This window comes from Cibotium barometz, chromosome 25 (genome assembly GCF_041138505.1).
Source record: "Cibotium barometz isolate CiBa-2024 chromosome 25, ASM4113850v1, whole genome shotgun sequence".
Lineage (NCBI taxonomy): Eukaryota > Viridiplantae > Streptophyta > Polypodiopsida > Cyatheales > Cibotiaceae > Cibotium > Cibotium barometz.
In genome coordinates, this window is record NC_141070.1 from 36,957,230 (window position 1) to 36,970,416 (window position 13,187).

At 37.9% G+C, this 13,187-nt stretch overlaps 1 protein-coding gene across 1 annotated transcript; it reads left to right on the forward strand.

Moving 5' to 3' along the window:
* The first annotated feature begins 6,639 nt into the window (after positions 1-6,639).
* On the forward strand, positions 6,640-11,235 carry LOC147624518 (protein DA1-related 1-like). The gene is made up of 12 exons (XM_086819543.1): positions 6,640-6,720; positions 6,897-7,021; positions 7,839-7,929; positions 8,370-8,481; positions 8,657-8,777; positions 8,898-8,981; positions 9,117-9,236; positions 9,363-9,575; positions 9,678-9,740; positions 10,188-10,306; positions 10,416-10,474; positions 10,587-11,235. Exons 2-12 carry the CDS (start codon positions 6,929-6,931, stop codon positions 10,880-10,882), a joined length of 1,371 nt encoding a protein of 456 aa, XP_086675669.1. The 5' UTR covers positions 6,640-6,720; positions 6,897-6,928; the 3' UTR covers positions 10,883-11,235.
* Positions 11,236-13,187: the final 1,952 nt, after the last annotated feature.

Consider the following 13,187-nt stretch of genomic DNA (forward strand, 5'->3'; position numbering starts at 1 on the left):
AAAATATCAACTTTCTATGCAAAAGATCAATCTTTTTACAATTGCCTGGAAATTCTCCGCCTTGTAAAGCTCCCTATAGAGTCAACAATTTAGAGCAAAAAGAAATCCAAAGCCAAATAGAAGACTTGCTAGAGAGAGGCCTTATTTGACCTAGTAGTTCACCTTTTGGAGCTCCAGTACTTCTTGTTAAGAAGAAGAACGGAACTTACCGAATGTGTGTAGACTATCGTGCATTGAATAAGATTACTGTCAAGAACAGATATCCTATTCCTAGGGTAGATGATCTTCTTGATAAGCTTAGAGGATCAAAGGTCTTTAGCAAGATTGACCTAAAGTCTGGGTATCATCAAGTTCGTATGACTCAATCTGACATTTTCAAGACAGCTTTTAGAACCTAAACTGGTCATTATGAGTTTTTGATTATGCCATTTGGTTTGACCAATGCTCCAGCTACTTTCAGCCGTATGATGAATCGCATATTCCTTAAGTTTCAAAGTTTTGTTATAGTGTTCTTTGATGACATTCTTGTTTTCAGCAAGGATCGACAAGAGCATGAACAACACTTGGAACAAGTGTTCAATCTTTTGAGAGAAAATGAATTGTATGTCAATCCTGAAAAGAGTTCTTTCTTTCAAGAGGAGATTGAATACTTAGGTCATATAGTGTCGGCTGAAGGGATTCGTGTAAATCCTAAGAAAATTGAGTGTATAGCTTCTTGGCCTACGCCTAGAAACATACATGATCTTAGATCTTTTCTTGGCTTATGTAGTTATTATAGGAAGTTCATCAAGAATTTTGCTTGTATTGCTCATCCTTTGACTGAACTCCTTAAGAAAGCTACAAATTTCAATTGGACTGAAAAGCAAGATAAATCTTTTGCAACACTCAAGAATGCTTTAACACAAGCACCAGTTCTTACACTACCTGATTTTCAAAGACCATTCTTTATAGTAGTGATTGATGCTAGTGGCAAAGGATTTGGAGCTGTTCTTATGCAAGACAACCATCCTATAGCTTATCAAAGTAGAAAGCTTAAGCCTGCAGAGCAAAATTATAGCACTTATGACAAGGAATTAGCAGCAGTAGTACATGCTTTGAAAATCTGGAAGCATTACCTAATGGGCTCTGAATTTCTTATCAAGACAGACCAACAAAGCATTAGGCATTTGCTTACGCAACCTCTTATTTCAGATAGGTATATCAAATGGGTAGCTTTCATTCAAAGTTTCCAACCTATGATTTAATATCAACCTGGAAAAGAAAATGTTGTTGCTGATGCTTTGAGTCGAAGACCAAATATCAACAACATTTTCATAATTGAAAGTGAACCATTTGTACTCATGAAAGAAACTTACGAAGTTGATCCAGATTTTTCTCAAATATGGATCGAATTGCGTGAAAACAATTGGACACCTCACGGAAGTTATTCTCATAATGATGGCTATCTTTTCTTTGAGAAAAGATTGTGTGTTACTCAACCTTACAGACAGCTTGTCTTGGAAGAGATGCACCAACCACCATTTGTGGGACATAGAGGAGTTTCCGCAACACTTCAAGTAGTTCTCGAGAATTCTATTGGCCTCATTTGAAGAATGATGTAGCTAAATTTGTAGCTGAATGTAACATTTGCCAAACAATTAAAAGCTACAAAGGCAAAGCCTTAGGATTGCTTATGCCTCTACCTATTCCTGATAGACCATGGGAACAAGTGTCTATGGACTTCATTACTGGCTTTCCTACTACTTCCAGTCATCATGACATGATTTGGACAATAGTGGACAAATTTAGCAAGCAAGCCTATTTCATTCCATGTAAAAAGACACTAACTTCTCAGCAAGCCGCGAACATATTTGTTAAGCAAATTTTCGTTCATCATGGACTACCCAAAGTGATAGTTTCTGATAGAGATTCTAAATTTTGTAGTCACTTTTGGGTTGCTCTTTTCTCAAACTTAGGCACTAAGTTAGATTTTTCCACGGCTTTCCATCCGGAATCGAATGGACAAACCGAAGTTACAAATAGCACTATCTTAGATATGCTTAGAGCCTATGTTTCCCAGCAACCTAGTGCATGGGATAAGTACATACACCTACTCCAATTTGCTTATAATAATACTCCTCATACTGCTACTGGTCGAACACCATTTGAGATTATCTATGGAAGAGCATTGCCTATTTCGGCTACTAGACTCTCTCATAAGATTGAAGCAGCCGACCAATATGTTAAAGACTTTGATCGCATTCTATCTGAAGTGCGTGATTGTATTGCAAAAGCTCAAGAGAAGTATACATCTCAAGCAAATAGAAAGCGCAAAGATTTTTCATTTCAAGAAGGTGATTATGTACTTTTGAGAATTGAAAAGCGTCGATTAAAGAGTGTGGAAAAATTCCCTGCAGTGAAGCTAGCGCCTAGATATTATGGGCCATTTAAAATCCTTCAAAAGATTAATGATGTGGCCTATAGACTAGAGCTTCCATCTAATTGGAATATCCACAATTCTTTTCATATCCATCTCTTGAAACCTTTTCGAGGAACACTTCCTACTCACCCAACATATGAGGAACCACCTCTTATTGAAGGAGAGGAAGAAGTACTAGTACCTGATGCTATCATTGACCAAGAGATAACAACAACAAGAACAGGTAATCAATACTTCAAGTATCTTTTGACTTTTAAGAATCATCCACAAGAAGATGCTAAATGGATGCCTGAGAAATTTTTTCGAGTTTACCCTGAAATTCTTCATTCTTTTCAAACCCAGCAAATCCGCAATTGAGGACAATTGCAAACTCAAGCAAGAGGGATGTCATGAGAATATATTTTAAGTCCTCTAGAAAAATATATTTTAAGTCCTCTAGAAAAATATTATTTATCCCCTCTTGAGTAATTTGGGGACGCCTAGATTACTCTTACGTCATGCCGACTAGGTTAATATCGTGGGTGATACCACTATAAATATTAATACGTGCGGTATATGACGTATGTTTGAGGCCACCTATGATAATTTCAGTTAGGTTTGTATGGCAGGGTGATTACTGGGGTACTTACGCCTGGTAGTCATGAGTTGGTGATGATTTGTGCCTGTTTAATATTTGTGGGATTAATTTAATAATTAATTGGGCTTATATTTTCAGGTGATGAAGACTATGGGAATTGAAGAGTTTACTTTGGAAGAAATGTCTTGGATCATCACATTTCATTTTTGGCAAGCATAGTAGCTTGTAACCTTATCAAATGATTTTTCCATTTTGAACTTTAAGAAAGATACATTTATTTATGTGGAATTTATTAAAGCCTATGGCTTTACCCTAGTCCCAATTTGACACTCTATTTTTATTAAAGAAGAGTGCCGTGCTCTCTAAAAAGCACATCTTGTATTTCGGGGGCTATGGACTAATTTTGGTGAAAAAGAAAGCTAATAAAGAAATACTCTTGTGTGGGGAGAGGCCACGCACAAGAGGGGGGAAGATTGCACCCAATATGGTCTTTTTGGAGCTAAGTATTTTTGTTTAAGTGTTTAATTTTTCAATTGATTTGATTTAGTTGAAGCTTACAAGCAATGGTTTTTATGATTGAATTAATTCTCTACTTTCCACAATCAATTCCTAGAATAAGATTCCGGTTGCATATAGACTACAATTTCTTCAAGCCACCCTTTTCCATATTGCATAACAAGAATATCCTTCATGAAAACAAATGCCTATGTGGGTCGAAATTTACACCCATATGCTATATGATGTCTGCCTCTAAAATTGTCCTGCCGAAAAAATATTTCAATTTTCTACTCTTTTAACATGCTTAGGTTTACTCAAAGCCTCTGTAGTTATCATCTTCTACATATATTATAAATAGAAGTCTATCATGCCCACTATCTACTTATAAATAATAGAGCAAATAATTATGTCATGCAAACTGTCAAGGTAAGTATATACTAAAGGCTTTGCTATTTGGGTCTAGAAATAGGCTCAAGGATGTTTGTAGAATTTTTCATAAATTATCGATCTTATATTGTTGTGTATTCTAATATTTTTTGAGTGCTTGGTGCATAGTTATGCATAGTGGTAGAATTTGTCCTAGGAATGTCCATTAAAAAAAGTGTCTTACATTCATGAAATTTGTAAAATAAATTTTTATTTAATTAAGATTGATATTTCTTTAAGTTTTGTAGACTCCTATGTCATTTTATAAGTGAAGTTTATTTCTATGTCACAAACAACAGTAGTTTATCAATCTACAAAGGTCACACGTGTTCTCAATCTTGACAAAATAGCAAAATTCATGTAATTTTTAAATTTATTCATGGAATTCTAGATGTGTTTTCAAAAAACTATGTTTTTAAGCCATTTTCAGATTTCACACATTTTGGGAGGGAATCTTTTTAGGTAACCCTCGTTAGTTACCTATTTTGCTCGCAACAGTGTTAGTAATGAAGATAAAGAAAAAAAGTGAAAATATCGTGTGTGTGTGTGTGTGTGTGCACGTGCATAAATGTAAATACTTAGTAGTTTATGCATGCATGTAGCAGCAGTGGTGGGAGGGCGAGGGTAGGGGAGGTAAGAAATTCATTTGTCAAGATCTAAAGGACAGGTATGGACATAGAGTAATTGGATTCAATTTATTAAAACTAGCTTGAAATATTTTATTATAAACATGTATTAAATACATGGTGATCAAAGACTACTATACCTCAAAAGCAAGGGTCCTCTATGTGTGTGTGTGTAACAATAGTTATTTATGTACGCATGTATATTAAGTGTGTGCAAGTGTGTGTATATGTATGTGTGTGTAGCATGTGTGTGTAGCATGTGTGTATGATATGTGTATGTACGTACATATGTATCTATGCATGTATGTATGTATGTATCTATGCATGTATGTATGTATGCAAATAGTTATGTATTCATGTATGCATGTATATAGTTATGTATTCATGTATGCATGTGTGCATATGTGTGTGTGGATGTGCTAGTTTCATTTTACAATTTATTTTATCTTTTTCCTTTCAAGTAAGTATAATAAAACAAACATCATTCCTTGAGTAAGGGATGTTATCATTACAAGCAAGAATCTTATGACTACCAAGATCTTATTCCATAACAAGGATATGCTAATTTCTCTTATGATAAAGGAACACTTAAAGAATAACTTTATTTCTATTACAATTGGATGAGTGAGAGTTTTTGTCGGTAGTGTCGTTTATAAGCAAGGAAAATTTGATTCTTCAAGTAAAAGAGAGATGCATATCTTTTGAAAGGGGCTTTATTCTCATAAAAAGCAATGGGTGGGTTTTATTCCATAGAAAAAAAGCTTAGTGAGATACTTTCAATAACTTTGAAGTTTGAAAAAACATTGGTCTTTAAAATGCATCTTAAAGCAAGGAAAGAGAAAGGGAATTATAAACTAAAACTTAGTGGTTATTCACTAGAATCCTTGACCAATAAGGATTCACGCGTTGTGTAAATGAACAAAGCCCAATGAAGGATATGCCGAAAAGCAGCAATAGGGGATGTGTGATGGAGGAACCTGAGGTGTAAGTAGTAAGGGAGAGATCTATCATGGATGAAGGATACGCCAAAAAGCAGCAATAGGGGATGTGTGATGGAGGAACTTGACGTGTGGTTAGCAAGGGAGAGATCCATAACACACACACACACACACACACACACACACACACACACATGCATCCCCCCAACAAACACACACGTGCGCACACACACACATGGTGCTTTTGAGAAGCATCAAGGTGTGTGATGGACGAAATTGTAGCAAGGTTGAGGTCCATCATGCATGCGCAGGGTTCGGGAAAACAATTTTAGGGAAAAGGAACTAAATCCTTTTCACCACTAAATGAGAAGGAAATTGCTATTTTTGAGATGGTATTTTCTATGTGAACTTAGAAAATATAACTAAAACTTGTAAAATTTGAATGGGTTTTATTTCCTTCTCATAAGAATTTGAGAAGGATTTTCTCGAAGTTGAACAAGTGTTAGGCTAAAGCGAACCCGTCTTTTCTCGAACCCTGTGCACGCGGGTGCACACGTACATTCCCCCAACAACATGTGCGCTACAATTCCCCCAACAAACACACACGCCGACAGCTTTTTCGGAAAATCAAAATTTGTGAAAAGGGGCACGGTCAGATTCGCTCTTTACACGTGGCGTTTGTACGATGGAGGTGCCACGGCAGTCGGGGAGGACAGCCAATGGTGTGATGCTTTTGGATGTGACCTGTTTATCAATCACCATCGAGGAATTTGGAGAGTGCTATATACAGCTACCAAATTAGTGGCGCCCCTACATTTGGCGACGATCGCTCGGACCCTGAGCGCCCCAACTACACTGGGTAGGATTTTGTCCGCTGCTATTCTGACAGCCAAATATAGCGGCGCCTCTCGCCGCCTAAGACTACAGGTACGTTTAATCGTAATGGTCTAAAACTACAGGGGCGTTTGATGAGTCTACTGGCCACACATTTGGATGAGAGGCGGGGAGCTACTCCATGCTGGCAATACGCTTTATGGAAGCCACGTCAGCAAATGGGACGGCCTTTTTGGGTGACTTCGCATAATGCTCCTCGCTATTTTTTTTTGTTTTAAAAATTTTCGTTTTTCTTGTATAATTCTTTTCACACAACGCTCACACACACACACACACACACACACACACACACACACACAGAGAATTTCACGTATTGGGTTCTCTTTGCGACAGAATTTTCATGTATTGGGTCCTTTTTGATTAATTATTATACCATCTTTTATCTTTATTCTATTCTTTACACGTTTGATATGCCTGCTTTTCCTTTCCCCTTGAAATTTTTCTTCTCTTGAATTTATTTTCTGAGAATTCTACAGTGGGCTAGATGTGTCCTATTTAATTGGTTGTTTTGATTGCAGATTAACAGTTTTCCTAAACACTTCTCGCACTAATGAACTGGCTAGAGAAGATTTTCAAGGGCCCTTCCCAACTCAGAGTGGGAGAGTACGACACCAGATACGATGATAACACTGGCCGCAATCGAGTGAGTTTCTGTTAATTTTCTCTGTAGAAGACGTGTGTGTGTGTGTGTGTGTGTGTGTGTGTGTGTGTGTGTGTGTGTGTGAGAGAGAGAGAGAGAGAGAGAGAGAGAGAGAGAGAGAGAGAGAGAGAGAAACCATAACCCCTTTTGATGATTACTCCTTGTTTTTGTACCCTTCACTGCTCTTCTTTCTGTGGTTGAACGTGCTTCAAACTCTAGTGTTTATCTGAACATTAAATACACTCTCTGATGCAAATTTTAACCTGTGATTTGAGTATTCACATGGTCATAACTAGCACCTGTTTAGAACGGCCAAGCCATGTAATTTGAGTATAAGCATGGCCATAATCAGTGCCATTCTCAAAAGAATCAAACCCTGCAATTTGAGTAAAAAGTTGGTTCATGAGTTCAATTATAAATTGGTGTCCCCGTGTGGGAGCATCGGACTATTCGCAAAGGAATTCTTTCTGTAAAAGAAGGCACTTGCTTTTGTTTGTAGTGCTGTTTGGACATAAATTCTCTTTTCTTTTTTCTTGGTTGAGATTGCATTATATTCAGATGTCAGGGTTTGAACACAAGGCCCCTATCCGGAGCATGGTACCATAGCCACTCGGGCAAGAGCCCACCAACCTTAGTTCTTGCACACATCAGTGCCTTTTTTAAAGGGTGCTTAGATACTTCAATGCTCTTTCTGATGTGCTTTGATGGTGTTCCAATGTAGATCTTAACACAACCTTGTCTTTAAATGCTGTTTTTAGTGTGCCGTTTTGATGTAAAAAATTTTCCCATATCCTTTACACAATTGGCTAGCATTGTGCAGGGTAACAAATCGATGAAACAGTTGGAAGACGAGGAGCTGAACCATGCCATTGCTCTCTCTCTTATTGAAGACGATTGGAGAAAAGCAAAAGGCAAGAGCTTTTTTTTTCGTTTGTGAGAGATTATATACCAGGGCTCCATCATGGCACCTATTCGTCGGTGAGCCGAGTCAAATAGAGCCACCTGGCTAAGGGCAAGGGCTTTTTTTTAATTACAATATGGACATTGTCTCCTAAATCTCTGGCAAGAGGTTGTGTGATAGTTTAAAGCATTTCCAGTTTCTCGGCATGAAAGTGTTTCATTAAATGGGCTATCTCATTTGAATTGGCAACCATATGATGGGTTGCAGTATAAGATGACTTGTCCATCCATAATGGGCGGCCTCGATCCACCCCCCAGCCTTATCAAAATTGTGTTATGAGTGGCACTAGAACTCAAAATCTTTGCAGTAGAGATATTTCTTTCTTTTGATACACTTGATCTGTATGAACTATGCGAGGGTCAGCTAACATATGATGATGTAATTTGTTAGGCCATGACACTGATGAAGATCTGGCAAGAGCTTTACAAGCAAGCATGAATTTACATGGACCATCATCTCGACCTAATTTTGTACCAGCCCGCCATGTCACGCCTGGGCGAAGGTAGTGATTGGAATCTTACTTTGGTTGGCTGGCTAAAAAGCACATTTTGATGAATGTGATAATGTGGTTTCTGCTGTATGCGCTAGTCCTACACTTCATTGCTGATTTGAGTTGAGCTGCAGATGTTTAGCTGATCTATGAAGGTTTTACTTTAAGGAAGATCTTTGTACTGTAGAGTTTGTAAAGGTTGCAAGAAAGAGATTGGTTCTGGACGATATTTGAACTGCATGGGTGCAATCTGGCATCCTCAGTGCTTCCGCTGCCACGGGTGTGATAATCCCATCACTGACAATGAGGTAATCATCATTTCCTTCTACTCAAATGGGCCTAATTCCTAATGTCACATACGTTTTATGCTGTTGTTTTTATAAACACTAGGGCAAGTCCTCTGAATAGCTTTTGGAAATATTATGCAGTTCTCAATGTCAGGGAACCATCCCTACCATAAGAACTGCTACAAGCAGCTGTTCCATCCGAAGTGTGATGTGTGCAAGGACTTTGTAAGCATGATGCCCTTGCCATGTTTCCAATTTCACTGTAGAAGCAGTAGTAAATACTATAGTAATTTTGGGCTCTCAACATTTCTATGTTCACTTGCCACTTTAAAATCTAACTCTTTTGATGCCCCTTATCAGATTGAAACCAACCGTGCAGGCTTGATAGAGTACCGAGTCCATCCTTTTTGGGGACAAAAATATTGTCCCAGACATGAGATGGACAGCTCCCCCCGATGCTGCAGCTGCGAACGTGTCGAAGTAAGCAAGATAATACAAGCAGAGGAACCCTTACAGTTTTCTAGTAGCTTGTATTCACATATAAAATTATTAGATAACTGTTTCTACATGACTCTCACACCATCACTTGCTTGTTAAATTTATCAGTCTAAGGATGCTCAGTATTTATCTCTGGGAGATGGGCGCAAGTTGTGCTTAGAATGCTTGAATACGTCAATCATGGACACGAGCGAATGCCAACCACTCTATCACGAGATCCGCGACTTTTATGAAGGAATGAACATGAAGATTGTGCAGCAAGTCCCAATGCTTCTTGTTGAGAGGCAAGCTTTAAATGAAGCCATAGAGGGAGAAAACGATGTGAGTTTTGCACCTCTTCAACACACCATCTGAATTATGTCAAAGCCTCTCAAATAAAACCTCTTAAACCTCTTCATAACTTTGGCATGTTGGGCTTGTTAGGGACTACACAACATACAGGAGACAAGAGGCTTGTGCTTATCAGAGGAACAAACCGTCAATACAGTAAGTTTTACACCATTTTTTACATTAACCTCAGCTTTATCTTAGATTGCTTTGATATTTACTCCTCTATTTCTCATGTTGAGGTTTAATGAAGGACGCCCTGTGTACACAATCCCTTGAGAAATACCCAACAAGTGTGGACTTTATAAACCCTCTCATATGTGGAAACCCTTGAACTTACAACTATATTTACCACATACACATAGGTTTTTATCATGTAAAGAACCACCCATGTTCATATTTACCACATACACATAGGTTTTTAACATGTAAAGAACCTTCTCCAAGCCCAAGAGAACCCATGTTGTGCACCCACGTGTTTTGTAGGCATTAATTAGATGCATGAAATGAACCCTCCCCACCCCTGCACACACACCCCCTCCCCCCCTGCTGCATGTATGCTAGAAATGAGCTCCCTGTATGTTAAAACTTTTTACTCCCTTGCAGATATTCAGAAGGCCAAGGATTGGTGCTGGGAATCGATTCGTAGAGATCATAACAGGGCCGACAAAATTGACCCGCCATTGTGAAGTAACAGCCATATTGGTGTTGTATGGCCTGCCTAGGTGATGTCACAATTTACATGTGTTTTCTACATAGGGAATCATTGAAGGTTTTGAAATGGGTAGACCTTTGTTTACATGGTAAAATGCTTGGATCTTGCTGGTGGGTCAGGTTGCTTACAGGCTCAGTATTGGCACATGAACTGATGCATGCATGGCTTCGTCTCAATGGTACCCATTTTACTTAATTTGAAGAAGTTTTTGAAGTCATTACCCACTCTTACATTATTTTTTTAAAAAAGTGATTATTCATGCATCATATGGTGGGATTCTATTGTTGCAGGATTTCGAAACCTTCGCCCTGAGGTCGAGGAGGGGATTTGCCAAGTGCTGGCGCACATGTGGCTTGAATCTGAAGTCATGGCAGGTTCAAGCAGCTCCTCCTCTTCATCCAAAAAGTCCAAAGCTCCCAAGACAGCTATTGACAAGAAGCTTGGAGAGTTTTTTCTCAATCAAATTGATACAGACTCCTCACCTATATATGGCGGCGGCTTCAGAGCCGGCCATGCTGCTATGGTGCAATATGGTTTGAGACGCACATTAGAACACATCAGGATGACAGGAGGCTTTCCAGTCTGAAAGAAAGTGGTCATAACTATTACAAAAGAGACTTACTACATGAGAAAGCACAGTACATCAGTCTTGTGCCTAGGCATGCAATTCTTTGGATAAACTTTTTTTCCCAATATTTATCCATAGATTCTTGAAAAGCACCCTTTGGATTGGATGGGCATGAGCTAACATTATATCAAGAACAAGGGCAAATCATTTTATCTAGCTTATCTTGAAAATCAAGGCAAAATATCACCTAATGAATATTTGATGGCTCTTCCAAACTTGTTTGTCTAGCTTAGCTAGGCAAATTATTATTTGCTGCCTCCTTTAAACTTACTTATTTTTGCAAATAAAACACAGTTTAGTTTGAACTCAAATACTCTTCCTTGACATCAGATGATTTGGAACTCATTCAACTCTACCAAGACTTAGTGACTTCAATACTTCCTAAAATTGGCTTTGAATATTACCTTTTGAGGCAACGACCATCTAATGCGGCTTGCTATTGTCTCACCATCTAGTGTTTCAAGTCTTATAGTACCAAGAGGGATAATTTGCATCACTTTATATGCTCTTAGTCCCATGTATTTATGTTTATTATTGTACTCCCCTAAATTATAAAGTGATGCTAGGTCTCTTTCTTTTAGAATATTTTTGGCTAGGATTAGAAGTATACAAAGCTTTTCCTTGCTTTATGTGTCATCATTCTATGCCATGAGTGAATGACATAAGGGCATGGCTCCAACACTTTGTATCCATTTTCTTTTACCTTGCATCATGTAAGGGTGCCCCAATAGGGTGGTCTAGGTCTAAGGAAGTCTTGGCCTTCAAAGATAAATTATTGTGCTCAAGTGAAAAAGCTTGGAGTATAAGAGCTCCAAGAACATGCATGGAGTGTCAGGACACTTCATCTCCAAAGTGGATGTTTTGAAATTTTTGATGATGGGACATTGTGTAATTGAGGAAAGACATAGTCCTTGTATTTGGTGAATGTGTGCAACGGTTGAAAGGTCTTTTGATGAGAAATTGGTGAATCTAAATTGGGGAGAAACGGTCAAAGGGATAAGAGTCATTGAGCTTTAAATCAATGCTATTGCTTATGCTCACTACTAGAGTAATGTAATTATCTTGATGATTTGAGTCAATCTCTTGATCATTAGCTCATCATTGTTAACCCTTGAACATGTAGTTGATTCTTTGCTATGATTTTCCCTAGCTAGGTTTCTAACATATAAATCATTCTGGATCCCTCTCTCTTGGTGATTTAGTAATTTTTAACATTATCTATTCTTGAGAAAGAAACAAAATTGGATAGTCTAAGCTATGTTGAAGTCAAAGACATTGATGAAGATGATGCCAAGGACTCTTTGTCATTTTGATCAACTCCTACTGTACTTTTGATCCCTTCCAAGTAATTGATACAATGTGGTCCATCTCATCGACACTATGGTACCCTTCTTTTTGTTGTAAAAAGTCCCTTATTGAGAAAGGTGTTAAATTTGTAGCAATGTGATGAGCTATGGTGGATCAAATGCTAGAATCAACATCATTAGAAAAGAGATTAGATGATAATTAAGATATGATTAGTGAGTAATTAACTGATAGCTTAATGTTGGCATGGATAATCAAAAACCATCAAATTCTCATTAGGCCAATGCCTCAATTTATAGAGTTTACATCCAAGCATCTAATCCCACTGATCTCTCTTTGATTCATTTCACCTCTTCCCAGAATATCTCCACATCTCCTAAATCTCCTCATACTACCCTTTATTCTCTCCCACTAGATACTTCTCACCTTTTCACAGCTTCTCTCTCATTTACAGATTCTCTTTTACAGCCTCTTGCTAAGGGCTTGTTCCCGCACACACCCTATTCACTTGTATATTTCAACAAAAGGTAAGCAGTTACTCTTAAGAATCTATAAATTCTAACCCAATGAGTTACTAGTATTTTACCCACATGTCTCATCACATGAAAAAGTTCCTTTATCACCATTTCCATAATGCACTTAAATCTTAACACAATTTAAAAACATGGGCCACGCTACTCCAAACCAAAAACATAACCAATGCTTTCTAGGAAATTGCATTCAATCAATTTTATCAATCATTAGAGAACCATTGCCAGTAGATTATCATTTTTCATTTTCCTTGCTAGAGGTGAAACTTTTTGGCCACTTAACAAAACCCACGCTAACATGGTTATACGAGTCATGAAGGTTAGAGCAACATATATTCATGTATCCATACACACACATAACAAGGTTATGCCAATTTCTAACAACTCATAAGATGGTTGTATTGTTCACCTTAATCTTTAGTAAGCTT

What these genes read in the sequence shown, in the direction of transcription:
- LOC147624518 (XM_086819543.1), top strand. Translation starts at nt 6,929, where the DNA reads ATGAACTGGCTAGAGAAGATTTTCAAGGGCCCTTCCCAACTCAGAGTG. An exon ending in ATAACACTGGCCGCAATCGA is followed by an intron (nt 7,022 to 7,838) that starts GTGAGTTTCTGT and finishes AGCATTGTGCAG; the next exon opens with GGTAACAAATCGATGAAACA. An exon ending in ATCCCATCACTGACAATGAG is followed by an intron (nt 8,778 to 8,897) that starts GTAATCATCATT and finishes AATATTATGCAG; the next exon opens with TTCTCAATGTCAGGGAACCA.